Source organism: Kogia breviceps, chromosome X, assembly GCF_026419965.1.
Source record: "Kogia breviceps isolate mKogBre1 chromosome X, mKogBre1 haplotype 1, whole genome shotgun sequence".
Taxonomy (NCBI): Eukaryota; Metazoa; Chordata; class Mammalia; order Artiodactyla; family Physeteridae; genus Kogia; species Kogia breviceps.
Window position 1 is genome coordinate 127431215 of NC_081330.1, and position 23796 is coordinate 127455010.

Here is a 23796-nt window from a genome sequence, read left to right on the forward strand (position 1 = left end):
CGTGCAGCAACCAAGACCCAATGCAGCCAAAGATAAAAAATAAATATATTTATTTTTTAAAAAAATAAGAGTTCAAACCTTCCTACACTGTTAGTGGGAATGTAAATGGGTACAACCACTATGGAGAACAGTATGGAGGTTCCTTAAAGAACGAGAAATAGAGCTACCATATGATCCAGCAATCCCACTCCTGGGCATATACCCTGAGAACACCATACTTTGAAAATATACACACACCCCAATGCTCACTGAAGCACTTTTTACAATAGCCAGGGCATGGAAGCAACCTAAATGTCCACTGACAGAGGAATGGATAAAGAAGATGTGGCACATATATATAATGGAATATTAGCCATAAAAAACAACAAAATAATGCCATTTGCAGCAACATGGATGGACCTAGAAACGATCATACTAAGTGAAGTAAGTCAGACAAAGACAAATATATGATATCACGCACAGGTGGAATCTAATTTTTAAAAGTGATACAAACAAACATATTTACAACACAGAAACAGACTCACAGATTTCGAAAACAAACTTACAGTTACCAAAGGGGAAAGGAGGGGCCAGGGAAAAATTAGGAGTTTGGGATTAACATACACACACTACTGTATATAAAACAGATAACCAACAAGCACTTACTGTATAGCACAGGGAACTCTTCTACTCAGTATTCTGTAATAACCTATATGGGTAAAGAATCTGAAAAAGAGTGAATATACGTATAACTGAATCACTTTGCTATACACCTGAAACTAACACAACATTGTAAAACAATTATGCTCCAATAAAATAAATAGTTCCTTTAAAAAAACAAAAAGAGTTCAAACATGTAATGTTTAGTAAGATGCCAACGCTTACACAGAGTGTTACAATACATTTTTAAAAAACCTGCATTGGGGCTTCCCTGGTGGCGCAGTGGTTGAGAATCCGCCTGCCGATGCAGGAGACACGGGTTCGTGCCCCGGTCCGGGAAGATCCCACGTGCCACGGAGCGGCTGGGCCCGTGAGCCGTGGCCGCTGCGCCTGCGCGTCCGGAGCCTGTGCTCCGCAACGGGAGAGGCCACAACAGTGAGAGGCCCGCGTACTGCAAAAAAAAAAAAAAAAAAAAAACCTGCATTGCTATGTCATCATTCCAACACCAAATGCGAATATATCTTTTTCCCAGCACAACTAGGATGGCAAATAAACAGTTAGGATTGCGCCGGGGAAAACGGAGTCTGGTTCAGGTTTCCCAACTTACACAGACAGGCTCCCCGCTCAGGTCAACCATTTCAAAGGTTAGAAGCTGAGTCTCATAAAACACTGCCCACGCGAAATGAAAATGAAGACATAATATAATTACTTGAAATTCAATAGTTCTCCTCTTTGGGTTTCTCACTTGTTCCAGCTCAGCATCTGAATAATAAATACAATGAATACTGAACAGATTTCGCATGTGTTGATAATTTAAAGGAACCAGTTCTCACCTAAGTGAAACAAACTGCTGGAAATTTTTCAGTTTCTGTGACTTATTAGGGCCCCAAAAATATCTATTGACATGTCTTGTCCTTTATCATGTCGTCAGGAAATGTCAAATAGAGAACTCTAAGATTGCCTGGGGGACTTCCCTGGTGGCGCAGTGGTTCAGAGTCCGCCCGCCGATACAGGGGATGTGGGTTCGTGCCCCGGTCCGGGAAGATCCCACGTGCCGCAGAGCGGCTGGGCCCGTGAGCCATGAAAAAAAAAAAAAAAGAAAGGAAAAAAAAAAAAAAGATTGCCTGGTTCTATGGAACAGCAAACACTGAACATAGATTGGCTTCTAGCACACTTGCTTTTCCGTAAAAGCCACGTGCACATCTGCATTCCCAGGGGATGTGCTGAAAAACACAAGAAATCCACATGTCACATTCGGGATGCTTTTTATTTGCCATCTGTCCTTCTACAACACATTCCCTTAGTGATAGAAAAAGAGCAAGAAGTAGGTTGATGTGCCTCATTACAGAACTCCTTTTCCATTATGTACTTATATTTATTTACATTAAAAAAACAATTCAGAAAGAATCCAGGAAGTTCAACAAATGTCTACAGCCTTTGGTTCTGGAAAGTGAAACAAAAACAGTATTCTAAGAAATGTTGGTTTCACGTCCATATTCCAGATCTACTCATCTCGTTCATCAGATCGTCAGGTAAAGTGGATGCAGTTCGACATTTGAATACGGCCAACACCTTCAGAATATCCCCATGCACGTACTTCTACGAGAAAGTGCCACAAAGGGCCCAGCGGCGTGTTCCCCGTGAGTGTGTCTGAGGCCCGCGTCGGTGGTACAGGTCAGGGCTCCAGGGAAGGCAGGCAACTGGCTCTGGCAGTGACGCTGCAAGCCCCCCACCCCGGCCTCGACCTGCCTGTCTGATGCTGGCCCTCTGAACCCCACGGACGTCTCCATGCTAAGCACTGGGGAGAGGACACAAGCCTCGTCGCTGACCTCGGCCCAGGGTCAACTCTCCCCTCCCCTTCCCAGGCCTCAGCTAGAGGAGGGGGAATTCTGTGGTTTTACTGACCTTTGGCTGGCTGTTCACTGTCGCGTGTTCCCTTCTGAAGCTCCTCGTTTCGGCTAACAGGGTGTCCTGGATTATAAAAATCCTGGCTACGACTAAGACTCTTTCGAGAGGCTACATGGGAGTTAAGAAGGGAAGTACATTAAGACTTCTTGGGATTGAACGTCCAGGAGAATCCAGCTTCACTCACACTGTTCCATGGAACTCTCAATAGCAACGAAATATTAGGATCTGTTACTCACTACTTAGGTGCTGTGAGACAACAAATTTCATTCTCTTATAGGACCAAAGATTCCATTCTCTGGTATAGACTGACCTTTCCACACCGAAGTGGCTCTCTGATATTATTTGGGAAGAGGCCAATTAATTACAGAAACATATTTTCCATAATTTGTCAGCGTGATCTGACTTAAACTCCTTTAAGTTTTCCGTCAGGTTAAACATATCCGTATATTTTCTTGTATCCACTAGAAGTTTCACAGAAACCCTCTTATAGCTAGGTTTTTATCCAGAATGAACATTTTTATTAGGGCTAAGAAACGATGGCATCTGCCTGGGAGTTCTACGTCAAAGCCAAGAGGAGGGGTGGGGGACTATAAGGTCACTGGAGAGTGTTTGGAGGGGGTCAGTGAGAAAGAGAACGATGACAGGGACACGATGACAGCATCCAGCAGAGCAGACAACATCCCCCTCGCAAGGAGCAACCCCCCTCCCTTACTCAGAGAACCTCAATCTCATACAGCGTAAATATGCCTACGTAGCTAAATATTTTCCTTCCCAGACTCACACGCAGCTGGGGGCGCCGTGCGACAGAAGTCTAGCCAGTGGAGGAAAGCCGAGCATCTCGGGGAAAGCTCTGCCTTCCCGACACAGACACTGTGCCTTGTCATTTGCCTCTTCCTCCCTCTTTCCGCTTAGAAAGCAGATATCGGACCCGGCGGTTCAGCGAGCATCTTGTGACTACAAACAAGGCAGGCACCCAAAGGAGAAAGGGTGAGGATGGTAGGAAAAAACTGCCAAAGACTGTGAGTCGTCGACGATACTACGGAGACAGTCCTGAGTGCCCACCTCCAGGTTTCTCATGCAGCTCTCTTCGTTGCGTGTTCAGTTTTCTATTATCTGCGGCCAAATGCACACCTGATACATCAATATCCAATGATGAGAATGAAAAGGATGAGGGTGACTCGGTGAAAAGGGAAGAACAGAGACGAAAGTGAAAAGGCAAAAGGGGGCTCAGCCTTACAGAGATCACCCAGTGGCCCTAAGAAACGCAACTTCCTTCTCACGGACCAGACAGAAGTCCTGACTAAAAGCACAAATGTATCGTAACGTTCAGTTCAAAGACACCCAATGCTCCAACTGGCTGTCTCCAGTCTTACTCTGTCCTTCTGCACTTTGACTGCTAATATGAAAGTGCATGCTTACACATTAAAGCTGGATGCTCTGCATCCTACAGAGAAGAGAATGGAACCGATTTAGAATCAATTTAGCATCTCTCTTGTAACCCATTTGGAGGAGATCCCACAGAGAACTCGACTGCCTCACCCTCTTGGCAGCCATATTTAACAGGATCGGAGAGGAAAAATAAGTAGTAACACTGGATAGCCTGTTTGGACTCTTGTATATGCTATTTGAAAATTCAGCCACTACAGCAAGCTGGGAGAATATAGGACATGGCCCTTGGAAAGCGCTAGACTGATCAATATTTAAGAATGCACAGGCAACAGCAACAAATAAACGAAGCAAAGGCGATGGGGATGCAAATTAATGATGGGTATGTATACCCTCAAAATAAGCACGAATCCCTTTTCGTGGCAGGAAACAGTGCAGCACTAAGTGCTCCAACAGTTCATCGCGCAGTCCCAAGACGCTGGTCTTGCACAGAGAAATGATTTCTTCGTATTCAACATGGCAGGTGACCCAATGTTGGTTCAGAAAGCAGTGGATAAGCAAAATAACAGGCTGAGAACAGGAACCAGCAACGGCTGGTCACGAGTGAACCCACTAGCATACTTGCAGCTTTCACTATGTTCACATTTAATTTTTCTTTTCCAACAAAGTAAGTGCAAATATCTTTAGTCTGATTCAGTAACATAGCAGCCAAACCTCAGGAACCAATAAATAAGGACGCTGACACGCCAATACCCCTTGGCCTTTCAGACTCAAAGCTTCACCAACACCAGCCTTCAACAGAAGGGGCAAATGTTTCTTGACTCAGCAATTGTCTTCCACGTCCTGGTACAGACCATATCGTTTACACCCACCCACGTGCCCCCATGGCAGTTACTAAACTCATAACACAGCTTCAAACTCATAAGGGGTTAAAGCTATAAAATGCCTACTCGCCGAAGTATTTTTTTTTTAAGTTTCATTCTTCTTCCCTTCCTTTTAAACAAAGCTTTTGTTTCCGCTGCCCCCGGTGCACGACCGTTTATTAGTATGACATATCATTTGTTTATCTCTTTTCAAACGACACAGTTGTGTTTTTCTCAAAGAAACTGCCATCTTGTTTCTAATTAAACATGATGGATTCAGGGTCCTGGTTTGCCATCTGGGCCATATGTCTCAGAACATCCTTTTTCGTGATGATGCCAAGAAGTCTCCTGGAGAAGAAACAAAAGAGAGAAAAGAGGTCAGTCTCGCAATACTGACTCATGCCTGTCGCTAATCCCCAGCGCTCCTTCCACCCGGGCACACGGAGAGACAACATTTCCCAGCCTCCCTTGCGGATGGGTGGGTCCGACTGAGTGAGTTCTGGCCAACGGCGTGTGGGTGGAGGTGAGAGATACCCCTCCCGAGGCACCTGCACACCTCCTCTCTCTCCTCATCTGCCAGCCCAAGACAGAGGAGCCAGTGAAGGACTCTGAGGTCACGGAGGACTGAATCAGGAGCCACCAGATTCAAAGACCTGGGTTCTGGAACGGCTGTGTGATGCAAAGCCCACACCTGCTGCAACTCACACTGGATGTGAGTGACGTGGGGAATAAATTAACCTTTATTGTGTTTGGCCACTGAGATTGCCAGCTTGCTTATTACAGCAGTAAGCCTATGATGACTAATATGCTCCCTTAAATTTCAAGAGTATAATCAATTAAAAAGGGCTTACAAAAGCCACTGTCAAAACTTGACCACACCGCAGAAATTCCAAGTGTGAGGCATGTTAAGCATAAGAAATTTTAAGTATAAAATAACAACTGGTTCTATTTTAAATCTATCTTACTGGAAGGGTAAAGTTTGACATTCATCTCTGACCATATATGTAAATTACCCGCTCTTCCAAAATTCCATGGCTTTCAACTTACAAAAAACGATGCCACTTCCCAGGGACCCTGGTATGGGGCCACCTATACTGTATACTGCTCAACTCCAGGTAGCACCATTCACAAACACGACACCGTAAACAGTGCCCCTGGATCATGCCTCACTCTCCATTTTATTAAATACTTAAATAACCACCTGCTGGGGTCAAATCATGCCCCCTGGGGAAAGTGAAAGGTTTGAAAGAGGGGATGTTCGCAAGCTCTTCAGAGAAAAGAAGTTCCATTGCCAAATTAGTTTGCAAAACGCTGCTCACCATGTCTCCATCATCCCCAAGAAGAGGAGAATAGAGAAGTAAAGGATGGCAGTCTCACTCTGGAGTACTACACGGCTATTGAAATGACAGGTTTCTACTCTGTATGTGGGTAAAATGATGATATACCAAAAAAATCAGAAAACGCAACTGTAATACACTGTCATTTATTTCATGAAAGCCAAACTATGAAACTCATCTCTTACTAATAGGAAGTGAACATGAAGACGGGCCGCAAGTACCCGGAGCAGTACTCCAGTCAGTGACAGCTGGTGAAAGGGACGCTGGTTAGTGAAACTGTGGGCCAGAATTCTCACTACCTTGTCCCTGACCACACTGGACCTTAACCTTGAAAAAGCGATGGATTTCTTGCGTCAGTTTCCCCATCTATCACACCGGGGGAGACAGCAGATACTACCTCTGCCCCTCCATCTTATAGGAACATCTTCAGGTGATAGAAAAATAGCAAAAAGGGCCTTTAAAAGCATGCTAAACAAAAAGAATAATGACAATACAGATGACAAAACACTGAAAGAAAGTACCATGACTAACATGATAATCAAAAAACAAAAAAGATGGGGAAAAAATGTAGCAAGCACAAAAGAATTAGAAAATCAACATTTTGCAACCCCCAATGTAATAATTAGTTTAGCCAGTAATTATCAGTGGATTCCAAAACCATCAGGTAAATGGTTGCTGGAAAACAGAAAATTCACATGGTCTCAAAGCATCCCTCCACAGATTACGTACAAAGAGAAGAATGTCCCTTTACTACAGACGGCTCTGGCCACTCCCACCTCATCCCAGTGATGGAGCTTATCACCAACAAAGTCAGAAGAGCTGACATTATGACATCATCTACATTGGAACACTGCCCGAAACTCGAAACTACTTAAAACAAATCAAACCATGAGGAAGCAATCAATCAAATTCAGAATGTGAGACTACTGGTCTGGATTCTTAAAAAAAAAAATCTATCTCATAAATAACAAACAAAAAAGGCAGGGAGCTGTTCTAGATAAAAAAACAAAAGAGGCAAAACAACCAAATGCGATGTCTGAACCTTGAAGGAACTCTGGACTGAAATTTGATATGAACTAGGTATTGAGTGATATATTGAGTTAACATTAATTTTGTGCAATTATGGCTCAGTGGTTATGTAAAAGAATGTCCTTAGTCTTAGAAGATGTATGCGTCATACATAATTGGCAAAACTTGGAAGCAACCAAGATGTCCTCCAGTAGGTGAGTGAAGATACAAACTGGTCCATCCAGACAATGCAATATTACTTGGCTGTAAAAAGAAATGAGCCATCAGGCCAGGAAAAGGCATGGAGGAACCTGAAATGCACATCACTAAGTGAGAAGTGTAGCCATCTGAGAAGGCTACACACTGTGATTCCAACTCTAAGACATTCTGGAAAAGGCAAAATGATGGAGACAGTAAGAGGATCAGTGGTTGCCAGGAGGTGAGGGGAGGGAGGGACGAAGAGGCAGAGCACAGAGGACTCGTAGGGCTGTGAAACTATTCCTGATGATACTACAATGGTGGATACGTGTCATTATACATTTGTCCACCCCCACAGGATGTACAACACCAAGAGCGAATCCTAATGCAAACAATGGAACGTAGTTAATAATAACATCTCAATACTGGCTCATCAACGGCAACAAATATAACACACAAATGCAAGACTTGACAGTAAGGGCAACAGAGAGAGGACCATAGAGGGAACTCCGTACATTCTGCTCAATTACGCTGTAAACCTTAAACTGCTTGAAAAATAAAGTCTATTAATTCAAGAACACAAAATTCTTAGGGGGAAGAAAGTGGTTGTCTGAAAGGGGGTGGGTGGTGAAGGAGGACAGAGCCAGGAATTGTTCCTTGCAGCTGTTTAGAGTTACTTGACTTTAACAGTGCTCATAGATCACTTTAAACACATTTCTAAAATTTATAAAAATACAGTAAAATCGAAGATGCCCCATAAAACGAGATGCTATTATACTAAACCTGCCAAGCTGAGTCTGCGTCCTGATGGAGTTAGCTTGGTCTGCTGTAACAAAGCACCACAGACTAGGTAGGTGGCTTAACAACAGAAATGTATGTTCTCCCAGTTCTGGAGGCTGGAAGGCCAGATCAAGGTGCTGCCAGGTTTGGTTTCTCCAGAGGCCTCTTCTGGGCTTGCAGACGCCACCTTTTTGCTGTGTCCTCACACAGCCTTTTTCTCTGTGCAAGCATCCCTGGTGTCTCCGCCTTCTTTTTTTTTTTTTTTTTTTTTTTTTGCGGTACGCAGTCCTCTCACTGTTGTGGCCTCTCCCGTTGCGGAGCACAGGCTCCGGAGGCGCAGGCTCAGCGGCCACGGCTCACGGGCCCAGCCGCTCCGCGGCACGTGGGATCCTCCCGGACCGGGGCACGAACCCGTGTCCCCTGCATCGGCAGGCAGACTCCCAACCACTGCGCCACCAGGGAAGCCCACTCCTCTTCTTTTAAGGACACCAGTCCTATCAGATTAGGGCCCCACTTTTATTACCTCATTTAACCTTAACTACCTCCTTAAAGACCCCATCTCCAAAGACAGTCATATTGGAGGCTGGAGCTTCAACATATGAATTCTGGGATGGGGCGGGGGGGGGGGACACAGTTCAGTCCATAACGGTCCTTCAACTCCCTTTAAAATCAAAAAGGGGGCTTCCCTGGTGGCGCATTGGTTGAGAATCCACCTGCCGATGCAGGGGACGCGGGTTCGTGCCCCGGTCCGGGAGGATCCCACATGCCGCGGAGCGGCTGGGCCCGTGAGCCGTGGCCGCTGAGCCTGCGCATCCGGAGCCTGTGCTCCGCAACGGGAGAGGCCACAACAGTAGAGGCCCGCGTACCAGCAAAAATAAATAAATAAATAAATAAAATAAATCAAAAAGGAATAGTCAGAAGGCAAGCAGCTTACGCGTATAACACACCACTAAGAAAGCTGCGATCATCAGAGACGTGGCAGCACGTGAAAAGGTGAAGCACCTTTTCATCCACGGTGGGAGGAGTTCCGTGGCTGGCGGCCACCAACTGGCAGACACTCCCTCAGCTTAAAAGGCTCTTTTGTTCTTTCGGACATTTCTTTTCTACTGGAAAGCCTGGCTGAGGACACTGCCCTCCAGAACACCCGGGGAACACCACTCAAATTGGAAGGCGTCCATGTTCCTCGGTAGATGACAAGCTCCTTGATTTTTTTTTTTTAAACGCTTTTTGACCCTCCTCCAGTTCTCCCTCACATAGATGCTCAGTAAGATGCCGATGAAACCAACGCCACTTTGAGAAAACACAACTTGTTAACACACACAGACACCCCTCCCATATCTACAAAGCCTGGGTTTTGTCCTCTTACAGTCACCCCGGAGATAATATCAAAAGGTCAGGCACATGCAGTCCTGACAACCCCGTCTTAAAGCTTGGTAACTACGTCTGTAAGTCAAGCTGGTTATAATGGCTCTGGGGAAATAACTATCAGAAAAGAAGAAAGTTGAACATCCTCCCGAAAGGAGGCAGCATTAAATCAAGCGGGGTTTGTTAGTGGTATGAAACGTCCTACTTGATATAAATCAAGGGTTTAAACTTCCAGCCCCTTTGGGTAGCAGTTCAAGTGAATCTGGGGAATGATAAACAGTCCATCTAGGACCATGAACATAATTCAGATTAGGGCAGCTGGGCTCTTGCGAGAAGGCCACGGCGTCCAGGCCCCCAAGGCCCACCTAGCAGGGCTTGGTGGAAGCTGACACCATCTCCCCTTCTCACTTTTTCTTTCTAGATCCTCTGTGGAGGAAATCCCAAATTCACTCTTGGCCACTGGAGGCTTCCTAGACTCTGGCCCTAGGGAGACAAAGACTTCCCTGGCTCTTGGTCTGTTTTCACGATCACCTGGGAGCCCAGGCACTGAGAAATCCTGCAGACAACGCGAGTCAAGGGTACGAGCTCAAGTGATTGGCCTAGAGCAGGAAAGGCACATGGCGACGGAATACATCAAAAACGCGAGCTGGCTTGAGCCGCGCCTGCCCTGGCTCAAAGCCCGAGAAGATGAAAGGCCCCGCAAACAAGGATCTCTTGCCAGCACTAATGTATCAGCATCTGTGTTTGTTTAAAATATGTAGAGCGAGAGAGAGGGTGCGATTGTTTTCTCGCCGAACATTCGGAGCCAATTTCGACACCCAGATCTTCACAGGAAAACCTCACGGGGCTCCATGAGGTGTGAGCGGGCGTCGAGGGCAGCATTTCCTGCCAGAACTGGAGATTCCAATGATAACTGACATTGGATTATTATTTTAAAGGGAAAGAGAAACTGCTATACACTTGAGATGACACGGGTGATCCCGGTGGCATTTCTGCCAAGCGCTGGAAATTCAGGTTCATCGGTGGGCTTCAGCAGTTTGCAGAGTGGGGACCCCAACCAGCAGCAACCCCTGGGAGCTGGTTAGAAATACACATTCTCGGGCCCCCTCCCAGGTCGGAGGGATCAGTAGCTGCAGGAGGGCCCGGCACTCTGGGTCTAACCTAGAGGTTTACTCCCCTGGGGGATTCTGACGCCTGCTCGAGGGTGAGAACCACTGACTTCCTTTAAAAACCACCAGCAGAAGTGACCTCTAGCCTCAAACGCTTATTTATTTGTTCCTTATTGACTGCCCCTCCCCATGTGCAAGACATACCCCAGCTGCAGTCAGAGCTAAGGAGGACACTCGTCCCATCGGCAGAGTCCTCTGGGTCAAGTGCAAATTCAGCTCCTTGCAGAGCCACGAGCAGCGCGGCGGGAAGAATGCCTGGCACCAATGTCTCCACGGCCCATACCCCACCTCCCACCCCCCAGCCCATAAAGGACTCAACTGGGCAGAGGATCCTAGGTTCCGGGCTACCTGGACGGAGCCAATCTCTCGCTCCACCCAAGCTTCTGAGGCCCTGGAATTTAGGGAGAGCCCCGGAGCCCGAAGCACGGCCCACGGAGCAGTGCACCTCTCACACCATCACGAACCTTTGATCTTTGCGGAGCTGCTTTCCTAGTTCGCGACAACACAGAGCGAAAGCAATATTGCTGCGGCGGCGACGATGCCATGGGCCACCAAATCGCTCGGCTCTGCGATAACGTTTGAACACATGAAGTCGCTTCAAACCGACTGATGTATAAGGAAGCAATCTGAGCATACTGTGAACCTCACGTTTGCCTGTGGGTGACTTCATCCACAAGCAACTCCAGGAGGACAGAGAAAAATGCCCCGGCTGGGAGCTCCCGGGGGCAGGGGAATACTCAGCCGCAGCCCTCGCGATGCCCGCTTCCACAAGCCACTGCGGGGCTTGCTCAAGGTGAAGGGACAGTAAACTGTCTTTCTGATATGCTTCTCAACCATTTAATGTGTGTAAATGTCTGACCGTTTTTATGAGATTCCCATCTCTCTTTTTTTCTTAATCCGTCACGGACGAAGTGTTCGAGCGCTGTGCGCCTAACCCTAGTTTTCTCATCAGCCCTGAGACCCCTGTTGCTCGCTTCTGCAGAGCGCCGTGACGTGGAGGAATGTGCTGTCACATCGCAACGTCACAGCAGGACAGACCGAACCTTCCCCCAGAGCCAGGACCACTGCGGGTGGCGGGGGAGCCCCAGCCCCTCCCCGTGGGCTCCTCCCCTCGGGACTCAACCTTCAACCTCAGGGCAGAGACAGCAGCCCCACCTGGAAGCCTGAGTCCCAAGCTCGCCGGCAACTCCTCCTCCCGGGCTCACCTAGTGACATCTCTTCCGAGCACTGCCACCCACCCGCCTGCCCCGGTCCCCGCCAGTCCCCCAAGGGCTGAGCCCGCGTCCCCTTCATCTCGTTCCCCCCAGGGTCCCGCCGCTCACCCGCTGCGCGTCACCAGGCACTGGCGGAGCCCCAGCTTCCGGAAGATGTCCACCACCGTCTCCATGGGGGTGTGGTCCGTGACGGTGAAAGGGCTGAGGTTCAGGACGCGCCGCAGCTTCAGGGGCTGCGGGCTGTTGGCTGGCAGCTCAGGGGGCTCCTCGGTGAAGTACATGACCGAGTCGCTCACGATGCCCTCCTGCCTCTGTCTGGCGTTCTCTGGAATGGGCAAGCCGGACGGTGAGCCCCACGGGAGTCCCTTGCCGAGTCCCTTCCCCCACCCCACCCCACCCCACCCCACCCCACGGCAACACACGACTGCCCTCCCCCAGCAGCCTAGAATCCCACAGAGGAGGGGCGCAGAAGGCAGACTCTACATTCTTAACGAGGAGCTTCAGCCAAACATCTGTGAAATTGGCATCTCTCTCTCTCAAGCGAATGCTGTGCGAGACCCCCCTGCTGTGCGAGACCCCCCCTGCTGTGACCTGATCATTCACTGCCAAAGTCTTGCAAGGAGGACCTGACCAGGCTACTTCCTTTAGGGAAATGCACTGCTTCTGCCTGGACGCCAGGGCACCCAGCTGGCCCAGGGCCTGCCACCCTTTCGCCTCATCAGGGGCTGACGTCTGACGTGAAAAGGAACCTCACTTGGCTGCCCAATGACCTTAATACATGGTTTTTGGTTTTGGGTTTTTTTTTTTTTACAAACTAACGTATAACCGGCCCAGCTGGCATTATAAATCCTGAAAGGAACAAGAAACCAAGAGGACCATCCTAGGCTCACAGCCCAGAAACGCAGCTCAGTCTAACTATGACCCTTGGGACCAAAGAAATAACCCTAGAAAAGCTGCATTCCCCCCACCCCTTGGATCGCCTCTCTTAAATATGGGCCACTTTGTGGATTTCTCAAAGAAAGATAGCAAAATTGTTATGGTAACAATTAGCCTATTTCTATCTGTTGGCAGGCCCCCCGTGAAAGAGAGCTGAAGAAAAGTAGGGTAACAGGAACTCATTAGAAATACAGCTTCACGCGGTACTAGAAACCTAGGCTATTTTAAGTCACACATGAAATAAATCCATCGGTCTCAAGATATTTCTCCAAGGCGATTTTCCTTCTGTTGGAATTTTAATCTTTCTTTTGGTTCATGGGAAAAGGTTAGGGAAAATGTACAGCAAGGCTTGCCTTAAAATGGATCCTGGTTTCTTCAATACATTTTTTTCTTTTTTTTTTTGCCTTCTCAAAGACTACTATTCACCTATATTGTTCTTTGAAAAATAAAATTCTAACTGCTGGCTCTACGGCTATTTATTGCAACAGAGGACTCTAATGGAAAACTGGCAGCGTTCGGGGTCAGACTGAGTTTGAAGACGGGTCTCTGTTTAAAAGGGGAACAGAGGGCCCGCTGGGCAAATGCCTGCACAGTATGTAGGTCAGGTTCAATCGAGTTACATCAAATTGAGTACAATTCAACCACAAATACCAGATGACACTGATGCACATGTTTTCAGACGTAGATGCCACACAATACACACTGTGCATTTCTCTCCTAAATGGAGACGGTTCTGTCCTGAAACGCTAAGGTGGGCGGCCACCGTCAACACACACTTATCGCTCATTTTCACAGACCGACTGATTCTCTAAAAGTCCCACGTAACAGGAATCCCATCTATTTCAACAATCCAGTTGAACATCAGGATTGGATCAAGCCACAAAACCCAATCAAGGGGCTTCCCTGGTGGCCCAGTGGTTGAGAGTCCGCCTGCCGATGCAGGGGACGCGGGTTCGTGCTCCGGTCCGGGAGGATCCCACGTGCCGCGGAGCGGCTGGGCCCGTGAGCCGTGGCCGCTGATCCTGCGCGTCCGGAGCCTGTGCTTCGCAACGGGAGAGGCCACAACAGTGAGAGGCCCGCATATCACAAAAAAAAAAAAAAAAAAAAACCCAATCAAGAACTGATCACATGGGTTTGCTGAGCCCCCTCATAAAACCAAATACAACGTAGCCAACTGTCAATTCACGTGTTGAAATGAGTAACAAGCTTCCATTGCCTCTGAATCTACTGATTGGGTTAGAAGCCCTGATTCTAACAGCACCTAGCTCCGTGAATTCCTGCTCAGCACTGCATTCCCAGTGCCTGGACAATGCCGAGAATACAGCAGACACAAAACAGGCATTTGCCAAGTGCACACATGCGTCAATCAACCAACAAGTAGATGAACGAGTGGGTAGGTCTACTGAACGTCGGTGTCCTTGGCTCTGCCTGTCACGTAGAACAGAGCCTATCTCACAAAGGAGGCATTACGAAGGAAAGCCCTGAGCCGTCCACTGCCAAACAAGAATCAAAGGCAACAGCTGGGGTCAGAGCCGGAGACATGGGCAGCGCTCCTTAGTACTCCGAGAGTAGCAGCTGTGGCTCTCTCAGAAGGGCTCTGCTCTCTGTGAGGCCACTGTGGAGCTCTATTATAAAGACCTATCCTTAAAGCCTTGATTGGGGCTTCCCTGGTGGCGCAGTGGTTGAGAGTCCGCCCGCCGATGCAGGGGACGCGGGTTCGTGCCCTGGTCCGGGAGGATCCCACGTGCTGTGGAGAGGCCGGGCCCGTGAGCCATGGCCACTGAGCCTGCGTGTCCGGAGCCTGCGCTCTGCAACGGGAGAGCCCACGACAGTGAGAGGCCCGCATACCGCAAAAAAAAAAAAAAAAAAAAAAAGCCTTGATTGAACTTTGGGGGTGGAGGTGCGACGCACAGCCAAAAGCTGGTGAATGGAAGAATCAGCAAGAAAGCTCTCCTCATCTCTCTACTGGGAGAACCACCTACTCCCACTTTGGACAACAAATCATCTGTCACCAAAATGCCTGCAACAAACTCCAGCATGCAAGTTCACAGAGGGCAGCTCCTGAGACAGCACCAGCACATGGTGGATGATACACGAAATATTTCCTGTAAGAAAGGGTAAACCAAGCCCTCACCCAGGGCATGATCCAGTGCTATGAGAGTATAGGCTCCCAGACCCCAGGGACTCATGGGAAGCTGTGTTAGAAAAGAAGCCAAAAAAAAAAAAAAAAGAGAGAGAGCCCAGCATTACATGTGTAAAAGGCCTAAAAGATAAGAAAAGCACTAAATATTAACCAGAGCCTTCTACGGTGTTGAAAGTGTGGGCACCTTTTTAATTTTCTCTTTTGCTTCTGATTTCCCCAACATTCTGAGTATTACTTTTACTTTAAAAAATGTAATAAACTTCATTTTTGTTGTAAAGATCATTTTTGTTACGTCTAAACTTTTGTTAGCCCCTAAACTTTTAAAAATTGTTGCTAGTATTGGGGGTCTGCTGTTCTATTCTACCACAACTACTATCAGTGGCTGCAGCTCCTGAAAAATGATGTACCTTTTACGAGTGCCGGTTAAGGTCATTCAACCTGACACTCCATTGCTAGCAGCAGTACGATCATAATGCCAGGTGCAGGGAGGGTAATGAGGAAAGTGTTGATAAAGTGAATTCCACAAACTATGAGAGGCCAGGAAATTTTAAAAGACTGGAAATAATCACATATCCAGCAAGTGATTACAATGGCTTTAGAGCAATGGTTCTGAACTGGGAGTAATTCTGCCTCCACCCTCGGGACATTTGGCAATATCCAGAGACATTTTGGGGTCTCATAACTGGGGGGATGGGGTTGCTACTGACCTCTAGTGGGTAGAGACCAGGGATGATCCTACAGTGCACAGGACAGCCCCCCTCAACAAAGAATGATCCACCCCAATGTTAATGGCGTTAAGGTTGAGAAACTACTCATGATTTTAGGGAGGTAATACGCTGTCATCCTGTTCGTTAAAAATGCTTCCATAGGGACTTCCCTGGTGGCGCAGTGGTTAAGAATCTGCCTGCCAATGCAGGGGACAAGGGTTCGAGCCCTGGTCCGGGAAGATCCCACACACCGCGGAGCAACTAAGCCCGTGCGCCACAACAACTGAGCCTGCGCTCTAGAGCCCGTGAGCCACAACTACTGAGCCCACGTGCCACAACTACTGAGCCTGCATGCCTAGAGCCCGTGCTCCACAACAAGAGAAGCCACCGCAATGAGAAGCCAGCGCACCGCAACGAAGAGTAGCCCCCGCTGGCTGCAACTAGAGAAAGCCCGCGTGCAGCAACGAAGACCCAACGCAGCCAAAAATAAATTAATTAATTTTTAAAAAGAAAAGAAAAAAAATGCTTCCACAGATAAACAACATGGTCCTACTGTATAGCACAGGGAACTATATTCAATATCCTGTGATAAACCATAATGGAAAAGAATATAAAAAAGAATGAATGTATCTATATGCATAACTGAGTCACTTTGCTGCACAGCAGAAATGAACACATTGTAAATCCACTCTACTTCAGTAAAAAAATCAAAACAAAACAAATCTTTTTTAATTTTAAAAAAGCTTAGGCAGATGCCAGATATCAAAGGTTAAAAAGTGCTTCCATAAAACAGACGTAATTGACAAGAAAGGTTAAAATGGAAAATTAGAAGCAACTATAGTGGTGGTCAGTACAAAGGTGATGTGGTAAAAAAGTAAAAACTATTTAGAAGAAAAAGCAGATGATCTTCTGACAAGTTATAGTTTATAAGGCATGGAGCAGTCCCTCTGCATGTATCTTTTCATCCCCGGCAGAAAGAAGCAGATGACACCGCTGTTCTCCACGGCCTATCCCAATCATTAACAAACAGCTCTCCCAGGAAGAAACCTCTTTATCCCTAAAGAACCCGTCCGACAGATCTGATACGTATCTTGTTGTTCAGTTCTGGACATAGATCCCTTTCTGCAAGTGGGCCTCTTCCACATGCTGGAGAATCATCATCAAATCATCCACCAGGCGAAAAACATGAGAGTCCCCTTAACTCTGGCCCATGACTCTAACTTTCCATCCCTTTAATCATCTTTGCGGCTTCCCACTGAGTCCTCTCTGGATCCAGCCTCACTTAACTGTGGAACTCAAGACTAGAAGAGCCTGAGCCTGCTGAGCACAGAAAGAGGCTCGTGTTTGCAGAGAGCACCAAGAGGTAAAGCCCCATCTACCAGGAACTTGAACAAGGGCCACATATGGCCCTACGTGTGAGTACGTGATGGTGAAAGAGCCACGCTTCCGAGGTGCTGCGACTAATGGCTCTCCAGCAAAGACAACAGCTATGGTTTGGCATTCCAGAGACAGACTGAAAATAAGACATTTTCAGCTTCACGGGAGCAACTGATACCTTTTTAAACATGACACGTGAGAAAAAAATCTTTGTCTCATTTACTACTCTTTTCTTATCTCGGATCTATGTAAAATCTCTGCTCCCGAGTCCCCTGAAAGGGAAATTGGCATGGGATCGTTACTAGCTAAATGCTTATGTCCTATTTCTATATTCGCAAAAGGGCGTCTAAGTCTGCAAATACAGGTAATGAATTTCTCCACTGGAGTACAGGACTTTTCTATATCCACGGAGCAGCAAAACAGCTTTTCTCACTGCTCACAGCCAAACACTCCTTGCTTTCCCGCAAACCATGTAAATGGCAGCTTCCATACTCTTATCGGTCTGATGGAAAGCATAAAGGTATTATTTACGCGGCGTGTTGCCTCTTCAGACATTCCAAACATAGCTTCTAGGAGGGCACTGGGTTGGCAAGCTTAAATTTCTTCTCTAACCGGCTGATGACAATTACTGCTTCCCACTTGATTACAGTAATGGGTTTCAGCAAAATTAGTAAGCTCTCTCTTAGCAGGTGTGCCTGGAGCTACACAATAGGTAATGGATTCCGTGACATTTATTACTAGAGTGTTTAAATTTCAACCTTTGCTTAAAAGATTTTAAGGACTGAATAAATTTTTAAAGCCTGCTGATTACATTAATTTAAAACAAACCCAACCCTACTATACAGCTTTTTAAAAAAAAAAATCTCATTATTTATAAGGCAATGGTCATGCCTAAAGGCACCTACCTGTTAAACGACAGGACGTATAATAAAGAGAAGCATCATGGAGCACTTAAAGCACAAATGTACTTTCGTTTCTAAAATATGAAATCAACTGTTGCTTGGGGGAGGTAAATATGTTTGAGCAACAAGCTAAAATTAGAGGCTATAGAGCTTATTTAAACTTATTTTTATTGAGCCTTTGATGAAGATACTTTAAAAACATTTTACAAGCTACGTAACATAGCGAAGAGGTTGTAGAAATTCAAAGCAAGAGCCTAAGAAATAGTTAACAAAGGCCAGGGATAAGCAAAGGTGTGTTCCCGGTGGGGCGTTCTACCATCATACCTGGAAAAGTCCCCCTGGCAAACTTCACAAATGTTCTGGAAGTACAATCATCAAGGGCACCCATGAGCCGTGTCACGGGCCCCGGCGTACCGTGAGACGCAGGGGTGCTGAGCCGGGGGGGGCATCAGTGTTTACCGCGCGCCACGGATGTGCCCTGCGGCTCCCTGCCCCCGCTGCATCAGGAAGTCCGCAAGGACCACCCCCGGGGAGCCCGCTAAGGCCTGCTGCTCCTCCCTCCCGGGCCTCCAAAGACTCACACGCGGGCCTCTGTCTGTGGAACCCTCCTACCTCCCGCTCCCCTTCCAAGGCGCTCATCCCTGGGCCAACGGGAGCCCGGGGCTTCTCTGAGCCGCCCGTGTCGGGAACATCCCAGCTGGGCACCATCCCCTCTCTGCTCTCCCAACTCAGCAGCCTGCCCCTCGGCCCAGCTGATCCGGTTAGCGCACGAGGAGGAAAAGCATCCCACGGAACTGACCGGGCCCACGTGGGCCTCTAACTGATGGCACCGGACATAGTCGCGGAGTGGAGGGCTTGAGCGGCGCCGGGGGAGGCGTCTGAGGCAAAGAGCTCAGCATGTGAGCCGGTCAGCCTGCCTGGAAGTCTGTCTCTGCGACCGGCCGGCCCGGCCAGCCCAAGCTCTCCCACCTCTTCCCGCTCAGCTTCACCCAGTAGGTACCTAAAAGGCGGAGCGCGTGTCTCCTAACGGGAGGGGCCCAGGGGCTGCTTGCAAACGTGGTGGTCGGCGTCCAGCCAAGAATGCCTCCGACAAGACACTGTCCCTCACGGTGTGACTTGGGGGCAGCAGCAGCATTAAGAGGGAGCTCGGGAGAAATGCAGAGTCTCGGGCCCCGCCCCAGACCTACGGCATTCGGGCCAGACGCCCAGGTGCAACGAATAAGCATTAAAGCGTGACAGAACCTGGCCTGAAGCCCTCCGACCCTCGTCCACTCTCTCAAACCCCTTTGAGGACGTCGGGCCACAGAGGCGCCATTCGTCTCTGTGAAACGTGAGCCTCCCTGCTTTACTCACTTATGGCAAGAATCAGCTCCCGCCTCTGGGCGAACCCGATGAGGCGCTCCGAGTCCCTGGAGACGACCACGGGGAAGCCGTTGTAGTCGGTCTCCTTGATGAGCGTCTCCACGTCCTCAACGGTCATGCTGTCCTGGGTGAGCACGGACAGCGACGGCTCCCCCCGCCGTGGCCGCATGACGTCGGTGGCCAGCGTGCGGTGGGTGAACTCGTCCTTCACGTCCAGGAACGGGTACCCGTTTAAGTGGATGTGGGCCTCGTAGATGCCTTCCTTCCCAAAGGCATCCGCCACCCACTTGCTGGTCACGGCTGCCGCCATCAGGGGCACGATGTACTCGAGACCACCCGTCAATTCAAACATGATGACCACCAACGACACCGTCATCCTGGTAACGCCACCTGCAAACCAAAGGGACGAATGAAATTGCAGGACTCCACTCCACACCCGCAAGAGGACATGAACTGTGCAAACCGACAAGCCGGCTCTACCCTCCAGGCACCTGTTCTACGGAGACAGTCCTACACGGCGCCCAGGCTCGGACCTCTGGGACAGAGGCCAGGCTCGGTAAACACAGCCTAGCGTCAGGAGCCATAAGTCACATCTGCCTGCGGGGCTCTTCTCCCGTGAGGGACAGCAAGTTGTCTATTCACCCAGGACCACACGCCTTGCTTTTCTGGTGAGTGGAGCCTATGTGGGCTCTGCAGGTTTCTGACTCAGCAAGCATCACTCTCTACCAGAACCCCTCGAGCTGGAAAACTGGAGACTATCCACTATTGTAGGTGGTACACACACACACACACACGGTACCTAGGCAGGCGGCAGCTCCCACCATGGCATAGAGCCCTGGGGTGACGCAGTCTGCTCCGGGCCTGCACCAATTCCTGAAGATGATCCAGTCGTGGTGATGGTAAGCCAGTTGCTCCACGCCAATTCCCACCATCCTGCCTGCCATGGCCCCCACAGCCATGCTGGGGATGAAGAGACCAGACGGGATCTGCGGGGAGCGCAGGGGAAAGAAGCGTGAGGGGAGGGAGCCCCGTTCCCGCTGCCCCGCCGCCGGGAAACTCTGGCCCCCCTCGACAAGCTTGCATTTTGCTTCGGTCTTCAAAGGAGGGGCAACGCTTCAAAACATGGGTCAGCTGGGAAACCATGGGACCAGTGATTTCACCTGCTTGGTCGTATCTACTGTGACTTGGAGAAAATGGAATTTTACACTTTCATTTCCTCGCCTTCAAAAGCTGGCCTAGTTTGCCTCCTGTGGATTAAAGAATGATAAGCCGCACTGCAAATAACATTCAAAGTGCACATCTGTCACTTGAGATACTTACCACTTTCTCTCTCCCCTCACGTGTCATTCAGATTAGCTTTTAAAATTAAATGTCAAGCCACAGCATGAAAATGGAAAAGCAAGGCCTTCAACTGTTCACAGGTCAAAGAAAGAAGCTAAAAGCATCAGTGTAGCTGCCCTGCATCTTCCAAAAACCCTGGCACGGGCTTACTGCCCTCTCGTATGTACACTGGCCAAACACCTGTCAGAGAGATGGGGGGGAGGGGCAGGTCCATCTTGCTAACAAAGTCCATTTTCCGAAAAGTATTCTGAATATTTTCAAGCCAGGCTAGATGCAGCAAAGAAATAGACCATGGAAACTGAAAGGCCTTGGTAATAGCGTGTTTTATATTTTGCTGTGTGAAAAACATGTTCATTTCTCTAGTGATCAGACACGTGCTACAGAACAGACTTGACTCTGTTCGTGGAGACTGCGTGTGACCGCTGATCCTGACTGGGAGCTGCATTTATGTCACCCTACCCCACCCCCGCCCCCCAGCTGTCATCAGTCTGAGGGTGCAAGTGGATCTTTACCCAAATTCAAGTGAAGTTTGGATCCTCGGGTGTGATTTCCAGAGTGTGAGACATTCCTGAGGAAATTGTTCCTTTCTGAGCACCCCTTAGCCCCCTGTCATTTAACCCCCTGTAACTTCAAAGCAGGCTTCTCCCAGCAGGCACCAGAAGAAAATAAATCCCTTTGCATCAGAGACATTTACCTATTGAGTAACGTTCATCCTTCCTTGTTCTTAAGGCAAAAATTCAGGTTTGTGTTTGACCACTGCACCCAAGTACACAGCTTCTTAGACTTTCAAAAAATATTTTTATTTATTTATTTATTTAGGCTGTGTCGGGTCTTAGTTGCGGTACGTGGGATCTTCCGTTGCTGCGCGCAGGCTTCTCTCTAGTTGTGGCATGGGGGCTCCAGATCGCGTGGGCTCTGGAGTCTGTGGCAGGCAGGCTTCGTTGCCCCTCGGCATGTGGGATCTTAGTTACCACTAGGGATTGAACCCGTGTCGCCTGCATTGAAGGTGGATTCTCAACCAATGGACCACCAGGGAAGTCCCTAGACTTTTTTTTTTTTTTAATTCGTAAGAATACCACAAAAAGCAACAGTCATGGAATCCAAGGGGCTTCTAGAGGGTTCCCACTGTTCTGCTCCTGGTCCTGGGTGCTGGTCACACAAGTGTGTATGTTTTGTGAGAATTCACCAAGCTGTACACGTCTCCACGTGAATGATATACTCCAAGCCTTAGCTTCTTCACTTGTAAAATGGGGTTATAAATCTCGATTCCATAGGCTTGCTGTTTATCAAAAGCGTTGTTTCTTGTTGATTAAAAGAATGTCAAGTGCCCGGCACATGAGAACATTCAGTAAACGTCACCTCCCCTTTCCCCCTCGTCACGATCTTATTCTGGGGACTAGGGTGATGTCCCCGGAAGGAGAGAGGTTGCCTCCCTCCCCTGACACCTTCCCTCCCCTTCACTTACCTTCATGCCAAAGGTAAATATGGTAATGACGATCTTGAAGATCAGCGCCAGGGCCAGCTGCCACATGGCCGTGTAAACCCCGACCCCGGCCGGGCGGTCGGGGATGTCGTCCACGGGCCGTGTCATGTTGGGGTCATTGATGTAGTCACAGAGTTGGGAAGACTCGAGGGCCCCGCAGTCATTGAAGAGCTCGGATATGAGCTCGCTCGTGCTGCGGCGCGTGTAGGGGTTGGGGTAGGCGACGATGGCAGTGATGGCGGTCACCGCGATGACCTCCAGCACCGGGTACTTCCCCAGCTTGGTGGTTTTGCGCCTCCTGCACCAGGCGATGTTGCAGCGGATGAAGAGGGTTCCCCACAGGCCCCCAAAGACCCCAAGCAGGATGAAGGGGAAGAGCTCGGCCATGTACCAGGGCGTGTGGTACTCCACGTAGAAGAGGACGAGGCGGCTGTTCCCAAAGGGGTTGATGGATCGCAGCGTGAAGGCTGCCACCAGGGCCGCAAAGAAGGACCGCCACAAGGTCTTTAAGGGAAAGTAGTAGCTGACCTGCGACCGACGAACAGGTGGAAAATCAGAGACTGGCGAAAGAAAGAGCCGCCCAGAGCCCCTGCCCCCGATCAGCAGCCACCCGCTGGCATAGGCCACAAAGTCACACTCAAGGCCAAAGATGGGTGGTACTCACTTCCTCAGCGTCGGTGTGAGTACGGCCCAAATGCACTAACAAAGATATTTAAAGGACTCTATGTCTAAAATTGGAACGGATACTAGTCAAGGTGTGTTTGAGCTATTTTTTTAGAGAAATGAGAACACTTCATCATAATTCTGTTTACAGCACAGAGACCCTCCTAAAAGAAAAGAAACCTCTGATTTGATTCTCCAGACTACAGATCATGGGTTGAAACCCCTGGCCCAGCAAATGTATCTGGAGGGCACATGAGTTAAGAATGGCTTGTACATTTTTTTAAATGGTTGGGGGAAGAGAGAATTGTTTTGTGACACGTGAAATATTCAAAAGAACAAGACTTAGTGACAAGTGGTAATTATATAAAATTCAAACTTCAGCATCCATAGGGAAGGTCTTGTTGGAAGGCAGCCACGCCGCACACGTGCGTGTTGTCTGTGGCGCCCTCCACGCTACAAGGGCAGAGCCCAGTGGTTGCGACCGAGCCCTGAGACCTGCAAAGCCTAAAATATTTGCTACCTGGTCCTTTACAGACAACGTGGGCCAACTGCTGGACTAGATCCATTTGGGTTGCAAAACATAAAAATGCTCCATTATGTCGTTTACGAAAAAGAGAGAGGAGACTGCAAATCTCCCCCCAGAAATCACACTGGCAATTTTTCACCAGGACTTGAAAACACGTATTTCATGGCAAACACTGCGGCTCCTTCGTGAGCTGCAGGAATCTCTCAACCCTCCTTCGCATCTGGTCCTCAGAGGGCTAGGGAGGGAAGCCTCCTGCCGCCCCGACCCCCCATGCGCTCCTCGGCGCCCAGAACCACGGGGCCCCCCAGTGCCCACGCTCACCTCTTCCAGACTGAAAAGCACACCCCCGATCGGAGCACCAAAGGCGACAGAGACCCCAGCAGCGGCCGCGGCTGACAGCACCTGCGAAGCAAAGAGCTCCCCGTCAGCCCGAGGCCTTTCCGGCAAATCAGCGGGTGCTGGTGAGCCTGCAGAGGGTGGGAGGGCGCT

The 23796-nt window shown here is 48.8% G+C and overlaps 1 protein-coding gene across 1 annotated transcript in view; it reads right to left on the reverse strand.

The window, feature by feature from the left end:
• Positions 1 to 1887: 1887 nt before the first annotated feature.
• The window catches only part of CLCN4 (chloride voltage-gated channel 4), an 85233-nt gene continuing 63324 nt past the window's right edge, over positions 1888 to 23796 (reverse strand). Inside the window, exons 8-13 of the mRNA XM_067024291.1 lie at positions 23629 to 23709; positions 22101 to 22646; positions 20094 to 20280; positions 19286 to 19684; positions 11976 to 12192; positions 1888 to 5144 (exon numbers count right to left, since the gene is read on the reverse strand). Of these exons, the coding sequence (XP_066880392.1) occupies positions 5054 to 5144; positions 11976 to 12192; positions 19286 to 19684; positions 20094 to 20280; positions 22101 to 22646; positions 23629 to 23709 (1521 nt within the window). The 3' untranslated portion in view covers positions 1888 to 5053. The remainder of the gene's footprint in view (positions 5145 to 11975; positions 12193 to 19285; positions 19685 to 20093; positions 20281 to 22100; positions 22647 to 23628; positions 23710 to 23796) is intronic.